The sequence below is a fragment of the Lissotriton vulgaris genome, chromosome 6, assembly GCF_964263255.1.
Source record: "Lissotriton vulgaris chromosome 6, aLisVul1.2, whole genome shotgun sequence".
In the NCBI taxonomy this organism is placed as follows: Eukaryota; Metazoa; Chordata; class Amphibia; order Caudata; family Salamandridae; genus Lissotriton; species Lissotriton vulgaris.
Genome location: NC_141694.1, coordinates 190,990,403 through 191,012,311, shown reverse-complemented (window position 1 = coordinate 191,012,311; position 21,909 = coordinate 190,990,403). Strand labels below are relative to the sequence as shown.

Sequence of the window (21,909 nt, the reverse complement as noted above, 5' to 3'; positions counted from 1 at the left end):
CATCTGTGGAGTCCCCCGAAGCTCCTCCCTTATCCCCACGCTTTTTTATGCCTACGTGACTCCACTGGCCGACATCGCCTAATCCCATGGATTCAACATCATCTGTTACGCTGACGACACCCAACTAATCCTGTCTCTCATGGAAGACTGAGCCCTAACCAGAGTCAGCTTCCAGAACCCCATGACCAACGTCGCCGACTGGATGAGATCCAACTGCCTGAAGCTGAACACGAACAATATAGAAGTGCTCATCTTCGGAAAGAACACCTCCCCATGGCACGACACATGGTGGCCCAGTGCGCTCGGACCCTCACCTACCCCTACCAGCCATGTCCGCAACCTCTGCCTCATCCTGAACAGCAACTTCTCCATGAAGCACCAGGTCAATGCAGTAGCCTCCTCCTGCTTCCACACCCTCTGCATGCTTTGTAAGATTTACAAAATTAATCCTGTCAACATCTTGAAAACAGTGGCTCAAGCCCTCGTCACCAGCCAACTGGAGTATGGAAACGCTCTATACACTAGAACAACCTCCCATCTCGTCAAATGAATACAGACTATACAGAACACCCCAGCCAGACTCGTCCTCAACATCCCCAAATGGACCAGCATCACCCCCATCTCACAAACTTCTACTGGTTCCCCGTCCAGAAGAGATGCCAGTTCAAACTGCTGACCCACACCTACAAGCCCCTCCACAATGCCGGACGCTCCTACATCAACCACCGCCTAACTTTCCATCAACCTACCAGACAACTCTGATCTGATTCCCCTGCATCTGGCGTAACTGCAGAGCAGAGGTCGTTCCTTCTATTACCTCGCCGCCAAGTCCTGGTACGACCTCCCGCTCCACCTCCAAACCTCTCTTTCACTCGCTGACTTCAGGAAGGGACTCAAGACCTGGCTGTTCAACTAAAGTTCCCCTCTCAGCGCCTGGATACCCCCAGAGTGATAAGCTGCGCAATATAAATACTGATTGATGGATTGATTAAATTGGTTTACAGGTACGTTCAGCGATGCATTGTAAAAAAGTAGTTGTTCAAGAAGAGGGATAAATAACAATTCATATCATTCCTAACCCCACCCCGTACTTCGAAAACTTGAAGCACCTGTTGCACGGTGCATTTGGAGGTCTCGCTAGCCTGTAGAGGAACCATGCTACCATAACTCCCCAAAACTTCCCAGAAATTAATACAGTCTTCTGATAGCAGATATCCAAAAGAAAGAAGGTGGGAAAGGGAGGGTCCCTAGTTGTAGTGGAGCCTGGTAGACAAGGGCTAATTTCCCACTTCTCCACCCATGCCCTCAAATGAATAGTCTCCCTTAAAGGAGACTGAGGTGTAGATATGACACAGGAGTGTGATGATCTGGGCTCCTCAGCAGCATCAGCTGAGAGGCCTAGTCTATTGAATGGGAGTATACTTGAACAGAGTCAAAGAATTTTAGAGTATGTGAGTCTTGAAAGAGTCTCCCAACTGATGTCAATTCATTGCCGCCCGTAGTTGAGTTGTTTGAGATGGTGAATAACCATATTTTGCCCACCTATGATTCGTTCAAGTAGTCTTTGCAAGTAATCAAATTGTCTGCTACCAAGTCTGTTTCTGTGCCAGAACCGGCGCCGGACCCCTCTTCCTTAGATCTTGTTTTGAAACATCTACAACACTTTCATCTCTGTTCCTTGGGGTTTGGACAGGTCAGCATAGCGTTGTCGGGAGATCAACATTCGGAGCCGTGCCACATGTTGGATTGCATCTCGATCCTTGAGGTTAAGGAACCTGGCTATGATGGGTTTGGAGGAGCTCGGGGTGAAGGAGTCGCATGAAGGGTCTGATGCACCCTTTCTATTATGAAGCATGACGAATGTTCTTTAACTGGTGTCCGTGATTGCAACCACAGTGGAGAAAGTGTTCCGGGCAAGTGCCTTCAACTGTTTCAGGGAAGCCCAGTAGGTGAATATTGTTGCAGTGGGGCCTACCTTCCGCATCTTCATCTCTAACTGTTAATATTTTATTAGAGGTGGTCAATGTATGTACTTCAGCTTTCATGTCCCACATCAAGTTCCCCAGCTCCCAAATTCTACTCTCCTTCTCCGTGACTCAATCTATTGCATTCCTAAGATCTTGTTGCAGGAGTGTCAGGTCTGAGCCAACCTCACCAATGCGGGTCTCCAGAGACCTTATAGTACTTTCTATTGCTTGTAGTAAGGCTGCTATATCTGAGGTGCAGGATCTCTTCTCCACTAGCGGCCACCTTCCCTGTGCCATTGCCCATGGGGTCTTCATTCTCAGCAAACACTGAGTAGTTGAATTTATCCATCTTATTCTGGTGATGCCTCGGCTTCACTCTATCTTTCTCCGTCTTGCTATCAAGCAGTCTGGAGGGAGAGGCGGAGGAGATTTCAAATTCGAACTGCCAGGGAGAGACCCGTCATAGTGACACACTCCTGTGGGGCAGAATCCACCAACGGCTGAGGTTTCACATCCTATCAGACTCTGGGACTCAAAGCGATTATGTCCAGTATGTCGACATGGTGAATAGTCCAGGTTGAGAGCCTGGGAGGGCAGGTGTGTTAATATCATCCTGGGGAGGAGATCAGGACTATGACATCAGCTACATTTTTTTAAGAGGTCTCCCCTTGTGTTAATGGTGTGCTGCAGTTATGTTAGGGCTACACAAGTCTCCATGAAATCAGGTTTCAGCCAATGTACCAACGTGCATCTACAATGAGTGGCCGATTCAGAGATGTTGAGCAGCAGTTCAAATAAGATGGGTAGGGTAATTAGTATGTGCAATGCTCAGCAAGTCCTGGGTTACCTGTGCCAGTTCAGTCAGGTGTCTCACTCCACCAGTACACCTGTGTAGTTTATGCAGGGCCTGGGCGCACCTTCTCAGAGTCCCAGTCTTCCCCTCCGCAAAGCTGTGGCTTTCCTATGCAACATTGTTCTCTGATGTGGCAAATGCAGCTGTGCAAGACCTACAGGACCAGCAGGCAGCCCAGCAGCCACAGCTGTGAAGGGGTCCTTTCTCCAAGCTGTGTCTCAGCCACAATGTCATTGCTGCTATAGATCCAGGTCAGCCGCGTCACAGGGCCCAGTCGTAAAGGCACGCTCAAATGGTAACACCAGTGCCCTCAGGGCACATCTATCCTCTCTCTCTTCCCGGGGTCTGGACTTCGTCATCTTTGAACACTGGGTCTCCACTCACCTAGACCGGTCAACACAGACCAACAGGACAGGAACGGATCAAACTCTGGGTAATGGGAGTCCCCCATCAAGGGTTCCGATTGACCTTGAGTTAATCCATTCCTGTCGCGGGTACTCGGCCCAGCCACACTAGTAAAGCAGCTTTTTTATTGGCACAAGTGGGGTAACGGTCCGTGGTAGGAATGTTGTGGATTCCTGTGGATTACAAAAGTTTCCTTCATAGAAATGCAAGGAAAATACATGATTTCAGGCAAAGTTTAAGATGTGTCAAGCATTGTGGATAAGAAAACCTCATGGGATCCGCACACTCTGGACTCCCTCAGGTGTCTAGTTTTTAAAAATGTGCAAATTTGCTAGGTTTTCTTAAGTGCCAGCCGAGCTAGGGCCTAAAATCCCCAGCTACCCACTTTACAAAAAATGGTTAGTTTTGAGTGGAAAAATGTGATGTATCCATGTTGCGTTTTAGGCCGTTTCCTGTCATAGGCACTAGGGCTACAGAGACACGCGAGCTACCATTTTTATCACGAGACTTGGGGAAAAGCTGGGTGGAAGGACGTTTGTAGCTCGCCACAAATTTTCGAACTTTCCATCCCAGAAATGTAAGGAAAATATGTGTTTTTTTAGTATGTTTGAGATTTGCAAGAGATTCTGGGTAAAAAACAAACCTGGTGAAGCCATGCAACTCATCCCCACCCTGGATTTCCCTAGGTGTTTAGTTTTCAAAAATATCTATACGTTTGCTAGGTTTCCCTAGGTGCTAGCTGAGCTAGAGACTAAAAATACGTAGCTACCGACTTTGCAAAAAAAGGAGCTATTTTGAGCGGAAGAATGTGATTTATCCATGTTGCGTTTTGCGCTGTTTCCTGTCAGGGGTACTTGGCCTACCCACACAAGTGAGGTGCCAGTTTTTATCAGGAGACTTAGGGGAATGCTGGGTAGAAGGATGTTTGCGACTCCCCACAAATTCCAGAACTTTCCAACACAGGAATGTGAGGAAAATGTGTTTTGTTAGTCAAATGTTTAGATTTGAAAGGGATTCTGGTTAAAAAAAACCTGGTGAAGGCCATGCAAGTCACCCCACTATGGATTCCCCTAGGTGTTTAGTTAAACAAATATACAGTATGCTAGGTCCCTAGGGGCTGGCTGAGCTAGGGCCTAAAGTAAAAAAAGGGTCAGTTTTGACTGGAAAAATGTGATGTATCCTTGCTGTGTTTTAAGCTGTTTCCAGTCATGGGCACTAGGCCTAACCACACAAGTAAGGTACCATTTTTATCGTAAGACGTGTGGGAGCATAGAATAGTAGAGCATTTGTTATTGGCAATAGGATTTCGCTGCATTTGTGCCTTCCAAATGTAAGTCAGTGTGTAAGAAAGAAGACATTTTGAAAAATACCCGCTGAGTCATATGCTAGTACAGCTACCAACAAATTCAGGGATGTACAAATAACCACTGCTCCTAAATGTCATATCTTGTGCTCATTTCAGAAATACTTCGGTTTCTTTGATACCCATTTTTCACTCTACACATTATACCACCATGTGAATTGGTCTATACATAAATCATTGTACGATGCAGCAAAGTTGTTGGTTATGGGTACCTTGGGTTCTTGGAAAACCTACACACCATTAATAACCCCACGACCAGAAGGGCCTAGCGGACGTAATGGTATATATATTTCTTTTGTAAATCTACAATTGTGACAAAAAGTTACAGATGAAAAAGTTGTCACAAATGGCAGTTTTTTCCTACTTATTTTCAATAGTTTCAACATTTAATTTCTTTGGAAAGCCCTTGAGGGATCTACACGTATTACCGTTTTCGGAATTTGGAATTTTGTCTAGGTTTCAGAATCATGTAGCTTTCCTGGATCACCCATGGGTTTCACACTGGCTTCCACCACAAACTGGGAATAGGTTGAGATCACAAAAAATAAGAATAATGGGCTACCTCTTTGCAAAGTGCTAAAACTATGATGAAAAAATGCTTTTTTTCTGCTATATGTTCCTAAACGCTGGAAAGATGGGGACTTTAGCATAGCAAACTGTTCGTTGATGACATTTTTAGGGAAAAAGGCCAGACACTTTTATCCAGAGAACTTTGTTCCTTGTGTCCCAAACAACTAAAAATTTAGCTATATTTAGCCTATTTTCTCAATCCCCTCCAGGGGAATTCATAAACCCTGGGTACGTTTAGTATCCACTGGATGTTGGAAAAAAAAAAAATTGGCATGGATACCTTATGTGGAACAAAGGGGATGGAGCTCTGTGAGAGGGACGGCGGAAAAAAAATCGAGGAGGCCGAAGTATGGGCTCAATGGTGTTATGATTTATTTAAATGTCCAATACAGAAGATTGTTTCCAAGGGAGGGTTGGTTTGGTTGCCGCAACTGTTGTCTCTCCTTTTCCTCCTGGTGTTCTTCTTACTGGTGGTTGTCCCGGGAGGCTCACAAATGAGAGGAGAGAACAAGAAAGGTGCTGTAAGTTATTCTGATCCGTTATAACTCGTGGCAGGATAGAGCCCTTCACCCTTCTCTGTTGTGGTATACAGGCATGCAGGCTTTCAACATGTGAAGAGGCAATGAGAAAGTAAATAACCAAAAGAAATCAAGAGTTAGGGAAGGGGTTGTCTGACCCAGTGGCTCCAGGCCTCTTAAAACGCTGTTCGCGTTATGGAAAGGAGGTTTGTCTATAAGTGCGGGTTAAGTGAGTACAAGATGGGGTTGATCATGAGGATTCGTGTCAAGAAGGCTAAAAACCAGCGCAAACAGTGGTGCTCGTATTGACCCTTCTGTAAATTCCCCTCGTTCTCTCTCCCCCTCTTTACTCCTTCCCTTCTCTCTTCCCCGAGTCGCTTACCGCGTCAGCCGCAGTTCTCCTGAACTGCCACGGCTCTCCAGCGTACTCCGGGGGTATCCACCACTCATCCGACCACACCTCGGGTCCTTCGTCTTCTTCCTCCGGGCCTTGGGATGTGTGGTCATCTGGAGTCTCCGGCTCCTCTCTGGTTGAGGTTCCTTGCTTTTGTGGCACGGCGTCTCGGCTCCTCTGTTCCTTTTCCTCCTGGCTCTGCAGCACGTCTTCCTCCTCGGGGCTCCGCAGCGTGTCTTCCCGGTTCTCATGGACCTCCTTTAGGAGCAGAGGCCCCGCCCACGCAGTTTCCTATTCGTTGGGCTTGCTCCGCTGGGTCACATGTTCCTGTATGCAAGAGGTAGCAGGCAGGGTTAACCCTTGCATTCCCGTAAGTTCAGCAGTGCTTCGGTGTCTCGCAGGACAGAGAGGTAGGGGTTGCACCTTAGTGTCCCCGTCGGCCCTCCCACATCCCTCTACCCTTACTTTCTTGCTGGCAAGAAAATGGTCAAGGAGGTACCGGGACAAATAATCCGCATTGGTTTGTTCTTCCCCCTTCCGATGTAGGGTAACAAAACGGAAGGGCTGAAGTGTCAAGAACCATCTCATGACTCTGTCATTATGTCCCTTGTAACGGGAAAGCCATTCCAAGGGGGTGTGGTCTGTATATAAAGTGAATTCTCTCCCTTCTAGAAATAAAATAATATCGGAGGGTTTCTATTGCCCACTTGATGGCTATATCTTATTTTTCTATTACTGAGTACCTCTTCTCTTGGGGAAAGAGTTTTTGACTTAACTACAGTATGGGTTGTTCTAGTCCTTGTGAATCGGTTTGGGACAGACCCGCACCTAGTCCTTGTTCTGACGCATCTGTTTGGAGGATAAAAGGCTTTTGGTAGCCGGGACTTAGAAGCACAGGCTTAGTGATAAAGGCGTTTTTTAAGTTTTGGAAGGCAGACTAGAGTATGGGAGTGGGCTGACGTAACTCCTTCTCCCTGTTTACATGTTTCTGTAGGAGGTCAGTTAAGGGGGCAGCTTTTTGTGAGAAATCTGGTATAAACCGTCTATAATACCCCAGGAGACCAAAGAAGGCCCTTAGCTCTTTTTTTGTTTGGGGAAAGGGGACTTTGACAATAGCTGTAACCTTCTCGTCCTTCCCCAAGTAAGTATCCGAGGTACTTTACCGAACGGGCTGCCAGACGGCTTTTGGCGGCATTAATAGTGAGGCCTCCTTCTCCTAAAGCCTGAATGCCTGCAGTAAGATGTTCCAAATGCTATTCCCATGTGTCACTGTGTATCACTATATCATCTAAGTATGCCGCGGCATACTTCACATGGGGTTTCAGCATGTGGTTCGTTAATCTCTGGAAGGTCGCATGGGCCCCGTGCAACCCAAAGGGCAACACAGTAAAATGATACAATCCTTCCTGGGTTGAAAAAGCGTTTTTCTCTCTATCGGCTTCTTTCAAGGGGACCTGCCAGTACCCTTTGCGTAAGTCTAGGGTACTGATATACTCGGCCCTTCCCAACCTCTCCACCATTTCGTCTACCCGTGGTATTGGGTAGGAGTCAAATTGTGAGACTTTATTGACTTCACGGAAATCGATACAAAACCTGATGGACCCATCAGCTTTTGGTACCAATACAGTAGGTGAGTTCCATTCACTGTTTGGTGGCTCTAATACCCCCATCTGGAGCATTTTTTGTACCTCCTGACCTACGGCCTGCCTACGAGACTCGGGGAGACGGAATGGACGCAGTTTTACCTTTGTACCTGGGTGTGTCTTGCTAGCATGCTCGATCAGACTAGTTCTACCTGGGGTGAGGGAGAAAACTGCTTGTAGGGGCTTTAAGTAGGAATCAAGGGTGGTCCTTTGTTTCTCAGTCAGGTCGGGGTCTACACTTTGACGGTATAAAGGAGAGTCAACCTTGACTAAAGACCACAGGATAGGAATCCCGCCTCCCATTTTATCAACTGATTTATATGGTATATCTGTGTGTTGTCTTTCTTTTCGGGATGCATCTAGAGATGGTAAGTTACTGGGGTGACTACCTCGGTACTCGGAAGGGGCCTTGCCATTGTCCTATGAGTTTGTGATTGGAGGTGGGCATCATAAGTAGAGCGTTTTCTTATCGTATTGTTGTTTTTGATTTTCTTGGGCGTCTTCTATGTGCGCTCTACAGATGCTGCGTATCTCCTGGAGATGGATTTTAAGGCCTTGGACGTATTCAGGGAGGGCTTTAGTCCCCTTGGGTCCATGCTGTATCTGTACGTAGTAGGATACTGCTTGTTGTCACCATGTACACATTGTATGTCGCCTACTCCTGTGGTCTGGGAGACTCCCCCTGGAATAGCCAAAGGCTGTATTACATCCTGGAGACAGCCGGTATCCATTAGTGCTTGTCTATTCTCCCCATTCACTTTGACAGTCCGGTGATAGGAGGGCTTTCAGCCTGTGGAGTTACAATAATATGAGTGAGTGAGCCCGACTTCCATTGGCTCCTCTTCTTGTGGACACACCTGAGCGATGTGGCCGTATGCACCACAGGCATAACACTGGGGTCCGGGTTGTGGTTGGGGTCGGACGGGAGCAGGTACGGGGTATGGTAGTACAGTCACTGTGGCCTGTCGACGGGGAAGTGGGTTTTGTTGATTGGGGGAGGACCCCCCCTCACTTATTGGTTTCCAGTGATGTTCGTCCTTGCCTCGTTATAATTCTTGGGCTCGGTTATAGGCGCTGGCTATCTCTATAGCCCGTTCAAAGGTCAATTGTTTGTGTTGTCTAACCCATTTCTGTACAGGGGGATACAGGGAGGAAAGGAATTGTTCCAAATAGATTCTTTCCATAATCTCCTCTTTAGAGGATGTTTGGGGCTTCAACCATCGGTCGGCCAGGTCTCGGATACAGTAGGAGAGGGTTCAGGGTGTCTCTTGGGGTCCCTCCATTACTTGTCATAAACGAAGCCGAAAGATTTCCTCATCTATGCCTCACCTCTCTTGGATATACTTCTTCACATCCTCATATGGAGTGAAGCCGAGGGGATTAGCTGCCTGGTAGGTCGCTTGCATGTCGCCTGACAACAGCGGACCCAGATATTGTCCCCACTTATCCTCCGGTCATCCGGCAGCCCTTGCCTTTCAAAGTTGTAGAAAAAGAAATATGGGTCCTCTCCACTAACATACTTCTGGAGGACCACGGACGGAAGAGTAGTGTATCCTCTCTGTTAGCCCAGGGTATCAGCCAATCTTCCAAGGGTAGTCTCTGGTTCTGATTCTAGTCTGCCAAGATTTTATGGAGCTTCGCTCTGTCTTCCTCGGCGACCGCCAGGAATTTTTCCATAACGTGTGCTAGCCTTTCCTGCCATCTACTGCATCACAGCCTCCATCTTCCAGGATCCCACTTTTCACACCAGGTGTGAGAGGGACGGGCGGAAGAAAAAACGAGGAGGCCGAAGTATGGGCTACAATGGTGTTATGATTTATTTAAATGTCCAATACTGAAGATTGTTTCAGAGGGAGGGTTGGGTTGTCTCCGTCCTTTGGTGGCCGCAACTGTTGTCTCTCCTTTTCCTCCTGGCGTTCTTCTTACTGGTGGTTGTCCCGGATGAGACAGTAAATAACCAAAAGAAATCAAGAGTTAGGGAAGGGGTTGTCTGACCCAATGACTCCAGGACTCTTAAAACGCCGTTCGCGTTATGGAAAGGGGGTTTGTTTATAAGTGCGGGCTAAGTTAGTACAAGACGTGGTTGATTTGTGTCAAGGAGGCTAAAAACCGGCGCAAACAGTGGTGCTCGTAGTGACCCTTCTGTAAATTCCCCTCGTTCTCTCTCCCCCTCTTTACTCCTTCCCTTCTCTCTTCCCCGAGTCGCTTACCGCGTCAGCCGCAGTTCTACTGAACTGCAGCGGCTCACAAGCGTCCTCTGGGGGTATCCACCACTCGTCCGACCACACCTCCGGTCCTTCGTCTTCTTCCTCCGGGCCTTGGGATTCCTGGTCGTTTGGATTTTCCGGCTCCTCTCTAGTGGCTGTTCCTTGCTTGTGTGGCACAGCGTCTCAGCTCCTGGGTTCCTTTTCCTTCTGGCTCTGCAGCGCGTCTTGCTCCTCCGGGCTCCGCAGCGTGTCTTCCAGGTTCTCAGGGACCTCCTTTAGGAGCGGAGGCCCCACCCACGCAGTTTCCCATTCGTTGGTCTTGCTCCGCTGGGTCACATGTTCCTGTATGCAAGAGGTAGCAGGCAGGGTTAACCCTTGCATTTCCGGCATTTCTGTAAGTTCAGCAGTGCTTCGGTGTCTCGCAGGACAGAGAGGTAGGGGTTTCGTCTCTTTACCCCTGTCGGCCCTCTCACAAGCTCTAAACCCGAACAACCCCAAATAGCCAATAAAGGGCTCATCAGGGGGAGGCCCAGCAGTTAAGGGGTTAAGCGGCTGCCATAATAGATGCTGCCTCTCCTTTTTTACTTCTGGAAAACCTGCCTATTTTCAAATTGCAGCAGGGTAAGTGTGTCAGTGGGGCAAATTTATCATTTATAGAGACCAGGACTATAAATTCCTAATGTAGTCGTAGGAATCATTGTCTAGCCTCTGTGGGCCACGTTATACTACTTTGATTCTAAAAGAATAATTGTATTGCTTAATTTCCAGCCTAACACAGCTAACTATAGCTTACTGCTCTTGCTGACCTTTGGAAATGTGTTAATGGTTTTCAACCTGTGCTAAATGTGCTGTGGCTAATGACCAAAATTCTCTTTCTCTTTTGTAGAGAGCTGAGAGACAAACCCGATTGATGGATTCAGCACAATATTCAGAGTTCTGTGAAAGTCGACAGTTAAGCTTTTGTGAGTATGCAATAAAAAGTGCATCAGTGGGATCAGTGGTGTCTAATGCTACAATGCTAAAGGTCATGTATGCTTTGTCCAGACAGAACAGAGGGTCATTGCTATCTTGTTCACTGACATAAAACTTAAGACAGAAATCCAATGCCAATAACTGCTTCACCAAGATGAAGTTGCCTATGGGATTTGATCACGCGATTGTCTGGAAAAGCTTTGTAAAGGAAATTGTCAATGTACAGTGTAATAAAGGCTTATATATCTATGTACAGATATGCGTGGTGTTGGGGAATGTAGTTTATATTTCATTGCAAAAAGAACAATTGATGGAGAGAATGCAGAACAATGTCATACATTCACCCCAGTACAGAGATCTGGGCCTAAATCCATAGTTTTTTTTGCTACCCTTGACATTCCAGTTTGAACCCAGCCATATGCAAATCAGTCTTGACCCTGTGCCCAGTGGGAACAGTCCAGCCCGAACTGCCAGGCCAGGTCCTCCTTGGACTGTAAACAAGCATCCTAGGACCGGTTTCGGGGTTTCACCCCTCATCAGCCAGGATAGCTTGACTCCAGTGGTATGGAGAGCACGGGACCCACGTCTGGGCATACCCGTCCCACTCGGGGTGACAAATGCAAAAAGATCAATTGATGGACAGAATGCAGAACAATGTCATACATGCAACCCAGTATAGAGATTTGGGTCTAAATCCATTGTTTTTTGCTCACCATGCCATTCCAGTTTGAACCCAGCCATATGCAAGTCAGTCTTTTTTTTAACACGGTTTATTGGGTTTTTCGAGTTTTGTATCTTATACAGATGTAGGTACATGTGACAACTATAGTACAGCAGTATGCAATACAGTTACACTTAATAGTCTAACAAGAGTTTAATTTGTAAGGCTAAGCATTGCTTTTATCGTACTGTACAGATCACAGTCAGAACAATTGTATCTGCAACCACTTATCTCTGTATCTATATAAGTGCAGTGACATTATTTCAAAACAGTGCGATTTACACCTCCCAACTCTGCTGGCCCAACTCCTGCGCATAGTGTTGACATCAGACTCCGATTGAGGCCCCCCATTGACTCATGTAGAAGCAGCCCATGTTAGTGTGGTATTGTTGTGCTACAGTACTATATACAGGGTTGTTTTATTTTAGTTGTGCAGTGACATGGCATGTAGGCCATATCTAGTCCTTCTGGGCTGTGGGGACAGGTGTATGTTCAAGTGCCATGGAAGCTTCCATTATGAAGTCCCAGTCCATCGATATAGGCTTTTTACGTATAACTGGGCTTCCTCACGTCGAATGGCACCTCCCCGTGCCTTGTATAAACCGCTGGGGACCTAGCTGATTTCCACTGCATTGTTATAGAACGCTTAGCTATGAGTAGTGCTAGATCACAGAAGCGTACTTGCACTTTTTGCGTTTTTGAGCGCTGAGTCATACACAACAGACAGCTGCCAGCTGCCAGCTGTTCCTAGTATAGGTAGACCTGTCGCCGAGCTGATGTTCGAAATTGCATTTCTCCAAAATTCTGTGGGCACAGGGCATGACCACAGCATGTGTAGGATATCCTCTGTCTTGCATCTAGGGCAATGGTGTTGTGTAGTCGGGAACATTTGGTGCAAGTAGTGGGGGTGAGGTAGGCCCCATGTAATATCATGTACTGATTGAATTTGGCATTGCTGGATACTTTTTTGGATATTCCAACATCATACTCCATTCTTTATCTGTTAGCTCTTTCTCAAGGTCATCAGTCCATTTGTTGCGTATGTCTGTAAGGGGAATCCCTATGTGTGCTCTACTGCCTTTATACAGCCATTTCGTGAGGTGACATCCTACCCCTATTAGATAAATCACCAGCACCAGTTTGTGTGTTGGGGTTCTACCCTAAGTGGGGCCTATTGGCTTTTGATGTAGTGGAGTATTGCAGTGTATGTTAAATATAGATTACCCGGTACCCCAGTATTCATGGTGACATTTTCGTGGTCCATTAGGGTTCCATTATCAAATAGCGCCCCTACTGCAGTAACCCCTGCTTCAGACCACACAAGGATCCTCCTTCTAGTGATAAGGCCCATGGGTGTAGGGATACCTAATAGTGGTGTGTTATCAGCAAATGGGGGGCACATGCATGTATAATGCAGCGTCTTCTTCCAGTATGCGAGTATCGTACGCAGTAATGTCTGGTCATCCGGGGGTATTATAACCCGTGGTAGCAGCAGCGTGTGCAGAGTGTCTCGCTTTATATCTCGAGCAGTGTACCCTAATTCGTGCAGATTGCGCCCTGCAAGCCAGTACGACAGCCATTGAAGGTGGCAGCATAGCAATATGCCCGGAGATCAGTGCGTCCAATCCACCCTTATCTGTGTTCAGTGTTAGTTTAGCTAGTTCCACCCTGCGGCGGCCAGTTCTCCACATCAAATCCGAAAGTAGTGTGTCAAGTGATTTAAATACCGGGCCAGGGATTAGTACTGGCAGGTTTGTAAACAACATTTGGCCTGAAGATTCTCTCTCATCCAGCCAGAGGGTGTAATGACGCTCCCAGTTAAGGAAGCTCGTCAAAGGTCATGGAGGAAAGTCATGCCGAAAGCCTTTGACACTGCCTTTTCACCCCCGTTGCTGGAGGGGGAGCAAGACAGCAATAGGGTCTTAGAAAGATGGGAGGGAGCGGTTGGGAAGGCCTTGGATAGCATCGCCAAGCTGAAAACAACAAGAGTAAGAGAGAAACGGGCGCCTGCGCCCTGGTACTCGGAAGAGCTTAAAGTAGAGAGGGGTAGATGCAGAGGCCTGGAAAGAAAGTGGGGAAAAACAAAAGATCTGGACAATAAGTCTGCCTTTGTTGTGGCACATAGAGCCTACTTAGGCCAATGTAAAATGGCCAGAAGAGAACATCTGAGTCGGCGGATAAGTGAGGGTAAGAACTCATCTAAGGAGCTCTTTAAGATACTAAAAGAATTCACCAACCCTATAGTATGTTGGACGGCAGCCCCCCAGACTCAACAACTCTGTGACAATCTAGCCACACACTTTAGGGAAAAGATAGGCAAAATATATAACTCACTAGGAGGAGGAGAGATCTCTAATGTGCTTACTCCACAGCCAACTGATCCCTCACAACCTAACCTGGATTGATTTGCCACCATCACCGTGGAGTAAGTAGAGGAGGCACTTGCATTAACAAAAACAGGATCAGAGTCAGACTGTGCCCCTCCTTTCATTATGGCAAAGTTATCCACGAGCCTAGCTGCCTCACTTTCGTCAGTTTGTAACATCTCCTTGGACACGGCTACCTTCCCGAATAAATGGAAAAGAGCCTTGATCAAACCTTTCCTAAAGAAATCGTCTGCAGACCCAGCAGAGATGAAAAATTATAGGCCGATATCTCTGTTGCCCTGCTGTGTGAAAGTCATGGAGAAGATGATCAATTCACAACTGACTGATTATCTAGAAAAATACCAATTGCTGGATCCGGCCCAATCAGGCTTTCGTGCAGGTCACAGCAGGGAGGCGGCTCTACTAGAAGTCACGGACAGCATTAGGATGTCCTTAGATAAAGGGATTCCCACCATGCTGATGCTCCTTGATCTCTCGGCGGCCTTGGACACGATATCACATAACATCCTGCTTCGCAGACTACGGTATATTGGTGTCGGAGGTCTAGCACTGGCCTGCCTCCAGAGCTTCCTGACAGACAGATCTCAGTATGTCAAGTTAGACGCATTTGTGTCAACAGTCACCCCACTTGACAAGGGAGTACCTCAAGGCTCTATCCTAAGCCCCACTCTGTTCAACATATATGTGGCCCCGTTGCCCGCTTTCATAAGAGCACACTGCTTTGACACCATCTCTTATGCGGATGACACGCAGGTGATTATTCCTTTTGATTCAGATCCTGCTGTCACCAGAGTCAAGATCAGGACCTGTATGTTGAACATAGCCGAATGGATGGGGGACAATTTCCTCCAACTGAACGCCAACAAAACGGAGATTGTCCTGTTCGGAAAGGCGGAGGAACTCTGGTCACAGGACTGGTGGCCTTCAGAGCTGGGGGAATCTCCCTCTCCTGCAAAGCATGTCAGGAATCTGGTGGTTTTATTGGACAGCAAATTGTCATCCAAAGATCACTTCAAATCACTTTCTGGCACTTGTTTTGGAATTCTGAAGCTGTTAAGAAAGCTATTTCCTTGGATTCCCCAAGGGGCAAGAAAGACTTTGATACAGGCGCTTATTGTAATCAGATTGGACTACGGTAACGCCCTATTGGTCGTAGCCAAGGAAGATTTGCTTATGAGGCTCCAAGTGCTGCAAAATACAGCCGCAAGAATGGTCTTGAATAAATCGGGCGCTCCCCTTCGCGACCTTTGCTGCAAGCCCTGCATTGGCTGCCTGTAAAGAAAAGAGCAGACTTCAAACTCCTTACTCTGGTGTTTAAGGCAACTCGAGACTTGGGGCCAGCTTACTTGATGAAGAAGATAAGACCTTATGTTCCTGGTCACCTACTCAGGTCAAGTAACCAAAATCTGCTAGTACCTTGCAGAATCCATAAAGCCAGAATGGGAGGACGTGCTTTCTCCTATCTGGCCCCATTCCATTGGAATAGGCTGCCGGAAGAGATACGTCGCTGTACCTCTCTGGGACACTTCAAAAAAAGCTTAAAAATCTGGATGTTCTAGGGGCCTGCACTGCTCATGGTCTCTCTCTGTTGTCATGCCCAGGCGTCGTGAGATCCCCCTGGGGATGATACGATGCGCTCTATAAATGTTTTAAATAAATAAATAAATAAAGAAATATAGAAGTCCTGGGAGGACCACCATTTTGGATATAGCTACTCGGCCCATCACAGAAAGTGGCAATGATGTCCAGAAGGTGATCTGTGATCTGAGTGCCCTTATTGCTTTAGTTAAGTTACCCTCTATTAGATCTTGTGGACTTATAAATTTGGCGGCCTAAGTACTTAAAGGTGTGCTGTGCTACAGAGTGGGAGGGTCACCCAAACTGCATTGCATCTGGGTGTTCTCCCGGGCAGAAAATAAAGTCTTTGAGACTTTGTCTTGTTTATGGTGAGGCCTGAGATCTGTGCAAATTATGAGAAAAATCTCCGGTGTCTGCTCTGGTGCATTGGGCAGGTCATTAGCATAAGTAATTATGTCATCTGCATAGGTGGATATCACATGCGTGGAGTTACCCTACCTGATGCCTATTTGTTCTGCAGCTGACGTAGCTTAATGGCCAACAGTTCTAATGCAAGCACAAATATTAAGGGGGATATGGGACATCTCTGCTGTGTTCCTCTGCCAACCGGGTATGTCCGTGAGATGTGGCTACCAGTGCGGGCTCTCACTGTAGGAGCTGAGTATAGGAGTTGTACCCACTTCAGGTAGGTTGATAGTATGCCAAATGTTTTGAGGGCCCTGACCATATAGTTCCACCTGAGGGTGTCAAATGCCTGCCTCAAGTCTAGCGTAATGCAGCCGTCATTATGATGCCCCGCCAAGGTTGATTATATTACGTGGTAGAGTTGCCTGATATTCATTGAGGTGTTATGCCCTGGTATAAATTTGCATTGATCTGTTTGGATTAGCTTGTGTAGGTATAGGAGTAGGCAGCGCAATAGGATTTTGCTTAATATTTTGTACTCGGTAGCAAGGAGCGATAGGGGCCGGTTTCCCAAAACATCTGATGCTAAGCAACCCGGCTTAGGTCGGGATATTACTAAAGCCTGCATTGTGGTGAAGGGGAGCGTCCCTGTGTCTAATGCAAATTGGTATAGTCATTCTAGTTGTGGGACCAGGGCTTCCGAGAAAGTAGCAAAGAATTCTATCTGCAGGCCATCAAGATATGTGGCCTTATTCCATGGTAAATCTTGTATAGCTTCTTTTATTTCAGCTTTTGTGATGGGCCCAGATAGGTCATATTGGGCTGCTCGGTTCAGTTGGGGGAATGTTAGGTTGTCTAGGAATGCATTTAAGGAGTCATCCGCTAATTGTGGGGGGGGATTGATATCGTGTTTCATAATATGCACAGAAGGCCTCGTTGATTTCCCTCTGAGTGTTCACAATGTCACCTCCCTGAGTGAATATTTCATGCACTGTTGTTGGGGGGCGGTTTCATATTATACGGGCCAGAAGCGTGCATGCCTTGTCAGCCTCTGTGTGCTTTATCAGGGTGTACGATTTATAATCTATTTATCTAAGGATTTATAGCAATTCTGCGTACCTAATGCAGGCCTCCTGTAGTGATGCTATTTTTGTGGGGTCGCCTCTCGCTTCTTGTTCTAATTTGTTCATGGTGTTTTCGACTGTTTTGAGATTATTATATATATATATTTTGCCCCTTATCGCTGTTTTAAACGCATCCCATTCTATTTGGGACGTGGAGGCTGTACCAGCGTGTTCTGTAAAGTAGTTTGTGATACTAATTGCGAGTGAACTACGAAATACGGAGTCTTCCAACATTTGTGGCCATAATTTCCAGTTGGGGACTGGAGTGGGGATTCTTCCCCAGGCTAGAGTGATCTCTAAGGAGTTGTGGTCTGAAAAAATCTTACCTTTGTATATAGTGTGTGTAATCTGTGCGGTAAGGACAGAACAGAGTAGCCTATCTATTCGGGTGTGGAGTTGATGAGTTGGGGAGAAAAATGAATACTCTCTATTGGTTGGATTTTTCAGGCGCCATATGTCCCCCAGTGTACAATCTTCCGTCCATCTGCATAGTGCCTCTGCCTGTTTTATGGTCCCTGCACCTTGAATTGGGGGGTGTGAGCGGACTATGCTTATATCCATGACCGCATTGTAGTCCCTGCCTAATATCCCAGCATAGGCTTTCCAGCTCGCTAATTCTGAGTTGAGCCCCATGAGCAATTTATCTTGTTCAAAATTAGGGGCATAGAGGCTACCCAGTACCACCTGTGTGCCATCCAGTGTACCTCTCACTAATATGCATCTCCTCTGTGGATCCACCCGTTGCTGTAGTGCCTTAAACGGAGCTCCATTCCTGACCCAGATTGTTGCCCCTCTGGCAAAGGCGGAATATGATGTGGAGAATACCTCTCCTCTCCATTTCTTGCGTAATTTGAGTGCTTCAGCTTCAGTGAGGTGGGACTCCTATATGAACACTACATGTGCCTTGCGTCTGTTTAACTGTACATGTATTCTATGGCGCTTGTGTATAGACCCCAGTCCCCGCATGTTCCAGGTGACTATATTATGAGTGCCCTGAATGTGTTCGTGTTCTGTAACTGTTACACTTGTGCAGTTGATGTGCCAGAGTCAACGGTATGTAGAGTAGTATATGGGGTGGGCCAGCTTCCAGGAACCCCCTACTAGAACATTGAATACACGGTCCAGCACTAAAACTGTGCTGGTCCAAACTAGAGTCACAACTGTGTGAACATATAACAATTTAGTAGTTGCTTTCGCCATTCGGGGGTGATTTCTAATGACCTTGCTAGTGAAGTAAGTGACATACGAGCTTGCCGCTGCCCGAATCATGTGTGTTTACCAGTATATCCAATGCGAAGGTAAGAAAGGGTGTGCACCGCTATCGGCGGTTAACCCTAAGTTGTCTTATAAGGTATTATGTCTATGTTCTACAAACCCCTGCACCCGGCGTCACTTTATCCCAGGAAACCATCAGCAGTTTGAGGTGTCACAGTTCTGAACAGTACTAGGCTACTCTCCGTGTCGGCGTGAATAGTGTTCTCATCTGAGGAGGCAGAGGTTGTATGTTGGTTACAGTCTTGGAGCGTACTTGCCGCTGCCAGCGCCTCCGTGAGCCCTTTCTGAGCCTGCTCCAAACCATCCAGAACGCTGCAGCCAGACTAGTCCTCAGGACACTGCGCTACGAACACATAAGCGAACACCTACGAGATCTCCACTGGGTCCCCGTCGATAAGAGGGTCACTTTCAAGATCCTCACACGCCTACAAATCACTTAACAATATCGGACCCAAATACCTCAACGAGAGAGTATCCGTCCACGTACCCAAAGGGAACTTCTGCTCCGCCGACCTCGCCCTGGCAGAGGTCCCGCGCATCCGCAGAAACAGAGCAGGTGGGAGAGCTTTCTCCTACATCGCAGCCAAGACATGGAAAGAGCTCCCTGTGAAAATCAGACGCTCCCCTAACCCTGCTTGTTCAGGAAAGACCTCAAGACCTGGCACTTCGACTGATCCGGAGCTGCCCCTCCCCCCCCCAAGTGCCTTGACACCCTTACGGGTGAGTAGCGTGCTTTATAAACCCCCTGATTGAATGATTGCTCCGGTGTGGGGTTCCCAGCTTGGGATTTGATGATAAGTTTGTGCGGCGTGATGGTTGATTCAGGTTGTTTCTCTGGGTCCGGTGAATGCTCTGCGAGGAAGGCCCAGATTCCGTCGAAGGAAACATGATCTTTAGCCATTCTTCCGCTTCCTCTGGGGTATCAAAGAACTGTGTTTTTTGATCATGAATGACCTTCAGTCGGGTTGGGAACAGCAGAGAGTATTTAATGTCTAAGACCCTGAGCTTCTTTTTGCCCTCTTGATATAGGGATCGCCTGTGCTACACTAACATTTTGTAGTCTGGGTCTAGTGATATTCGTTGGTTCTCGTATTGAATTTGGGATTCTGGCATTCATAGGGCGAGATGGAGCCCCGTTTGTCGATCTGCCCGTGGGGATTCTTTGTGCTCTCTTCACGCAGAAGAAATCCGATAAGCCCTCTGGGGCTACGTACTCTCGAAACCATTGTTCCATGAACTTAGTGGCATTTGGTCCTTCACTGCGTTCTGGCAAACCTATGACTCGGATATTGTTACGCTGATTTCTCCCTTCAGCGTCGTCAACTCTGTCCTGCAGCCCGGTTACCTGATGCTGCAGCTGTGTTATTTGCACTGCATGCTCTTTGTGCAGTGGTAGTATCTCTGCCATGGTAAGTTTGTTGTCTTTTACAGTGGCAGCAAGTTTAGTGTGATCAGCCTTGAGGAGGGTAAAGCCAGTTGTTAGGGAGCCAATTTGTTGCGCGATAGATCTCCTCGAGTCTCTCACTTCCTGCAGGGTTAGATCTAGTTTATCCGGGGTTGCTTCAATATTTGTGGGTGGGATACAATTAGTTAGCTGGGTAGGGCTGTCTATGTCTTCCAGCTGCTGTGCACTACTGGTGTCAGGTACCTTCTTGGGGCGCCCCATTTTGCGGTGATTCCTGGAGCAGCGCTAGAGTGTGGTCCGCAATTCCTGTGAGGTAAGTGCACCGGCCGTTTGTTTCTTCACGTTATGCAGTGCAGGCCATCTCAGTGTGGATTCATGGGACCAGCAGCCTCGCGTGGGTAAGATCCATCTACTCCAACCGGTGCTGTGTGGTTACCACTCCCAGCATAGGATTACAGTCTGCCCACACCAGAGCGAAGCACCCACATGAGCCCCCTCTCCGGTCCCCCCCAGCAGCGGTCAAGGGTCTTGCCAGGTACAGGGAGCCAGGGGCCTGCAAAGGTTACTAGTATTTCACTGCAGCCGCTCCGGGGGGGACGATGTAGCGCAAGGCGCACTCCTCAGACCCACAGCTAGACCAGGCCATCCCAGCCGGTTCCGTCGTGATGTTTGGACTCAAAATGTGCAGTGATTGACGTGCCAACACCGGCTAATCTACTGGCGGGTGTGCTTTGCAATGGATATATGTTCCTCTTTAAGCAAGGGGGGGAGCTCACGCCCAAGCTGCAACGGTCCGAAAGTGTTTGCACACTGCCCCTCGGCTTCGAGCCCAGCAGTAGGCTCTTTAGTACGTTCAGGCGCCCTAGTTAGTGGATTGATGTCACCAAGGGTGGTCGCAGGGTGTCAAGAGGTGCAGTTAGTGCAGGCGGCGCCCTCTGCTCCCACCAGCGCTCTGCTGTCCCCTCCTCGGGGTGGAAGTCCGTCCAGTGGCTCGGGAGACTCCTGCTGGTCCGCATTGAAGATGGGGGGGGTGTAGGGGGAGTCAGCACGGCCTGCCGGATCGCACTCAGTGGCAAGGGCCCGGGGCAGGCCGCCGCACAGAGCCTCCGCTCACTCGACCCCAGGCACACTCCAGCCAGCAAGCTGCATTTTCAGGGGAGTAAACAAAGGTCTGCTCCGCTGTTGTTTGTCACTGTTGCTGCGGGGTGCTGCTGCCACAGCTCAGCGCCAGCTCCCTGTCCCCCAGGCTCGGCCTCACACTCGTTCTCTTCCCGGTGTCTGGTCCCTGCTCCTCTCTCGGTGACTCGTGGGGCTCCAGACAGCGCAGTAGCAGCCAACTCACGCTCGAGATATACCGCGGGTCCGCCGCTGCCGATGTTATTGTTGCGGATGGGACCCAGTTACCCAATATTTAGACAGGATGTGCTGGTCTGGGTACGGAGCTCCTTCACATTGCGTCCGCCATGTTTGGCGGTTAGCCACCCCCCCCCCATGCAAATCAGTCTTGACCCTGTGCCAAATGGGAACAGTCCAGCCCGAACTGCCAGGCCAGGTCCTCCCTGGACTGGAAACAAGCATCCTAGGACCGGTTTCAGGGTTTTACCCCTCATCAGCCGGGATAGCTTGACTCCAGTGGCATGGAGAGCACGGGTCCCACATCTGGGCATACCCATCCCACTCGGGGTGACAAATGCAAAAAGAACAATTGATGGACAGAATGCAGAACAATGTAATGACAGGGGACAATATGGAACTTTCAAGGACTCCAAAGGTGATGGGGATATTTTGGGACCTTGAGGTGCATATGTGAGCACTTTGGCATCTGTTGTAAAGGTTAGAGGAGAACTAGAGAAGGAAGGTGAATCCACTTAAGGCTCCAGGCTGTGAATCAGGGTAGGATGGTCGACTGTGTTGAAGGCAGGTGAGAGGTCCAACAAGAGGCAAGGGAGCGGCCAGGAAAATTAAAATACCTCCTGCTTTAAACTAAATCTCTGATGGAACCAAGCAAATGAGCCCACTCTTCCCTAAAATAGCTCTATCCATTAATCCTTTCACCCTTCCATCCACCAACTGATATCCACTCTTTCACCTTTCCATTATGTCATCCATTCATTCTTTCATC

General features: G+C 47.9%; 1 protein-coding gene across 2 annotated transcripts in view; it reads left to right on the top strand.

The window, feature by feature from the left end:
- SUPT3H (SPT3 homolog, SAGA and STAGA complex component) overlaps positions 1–21,909 on the top strand; it is a 1,963,693-nt gene that overhangs the window by 1,331,443 nt on the left and 610,341 nt on the right. For both annotated transcript variants that reach the window (XM_086926226.1, XM_086926225.1), the window contains exon 7: positions 10,807–10,882. In XM_086926226.1, coding sequence (XP_086782352.1) covers positions 10,807–10,882 — 76 coding nt within the window. The remainder of the gene's footprint in view (positions 1–10,806; positions 10,883–21,909) is intronic.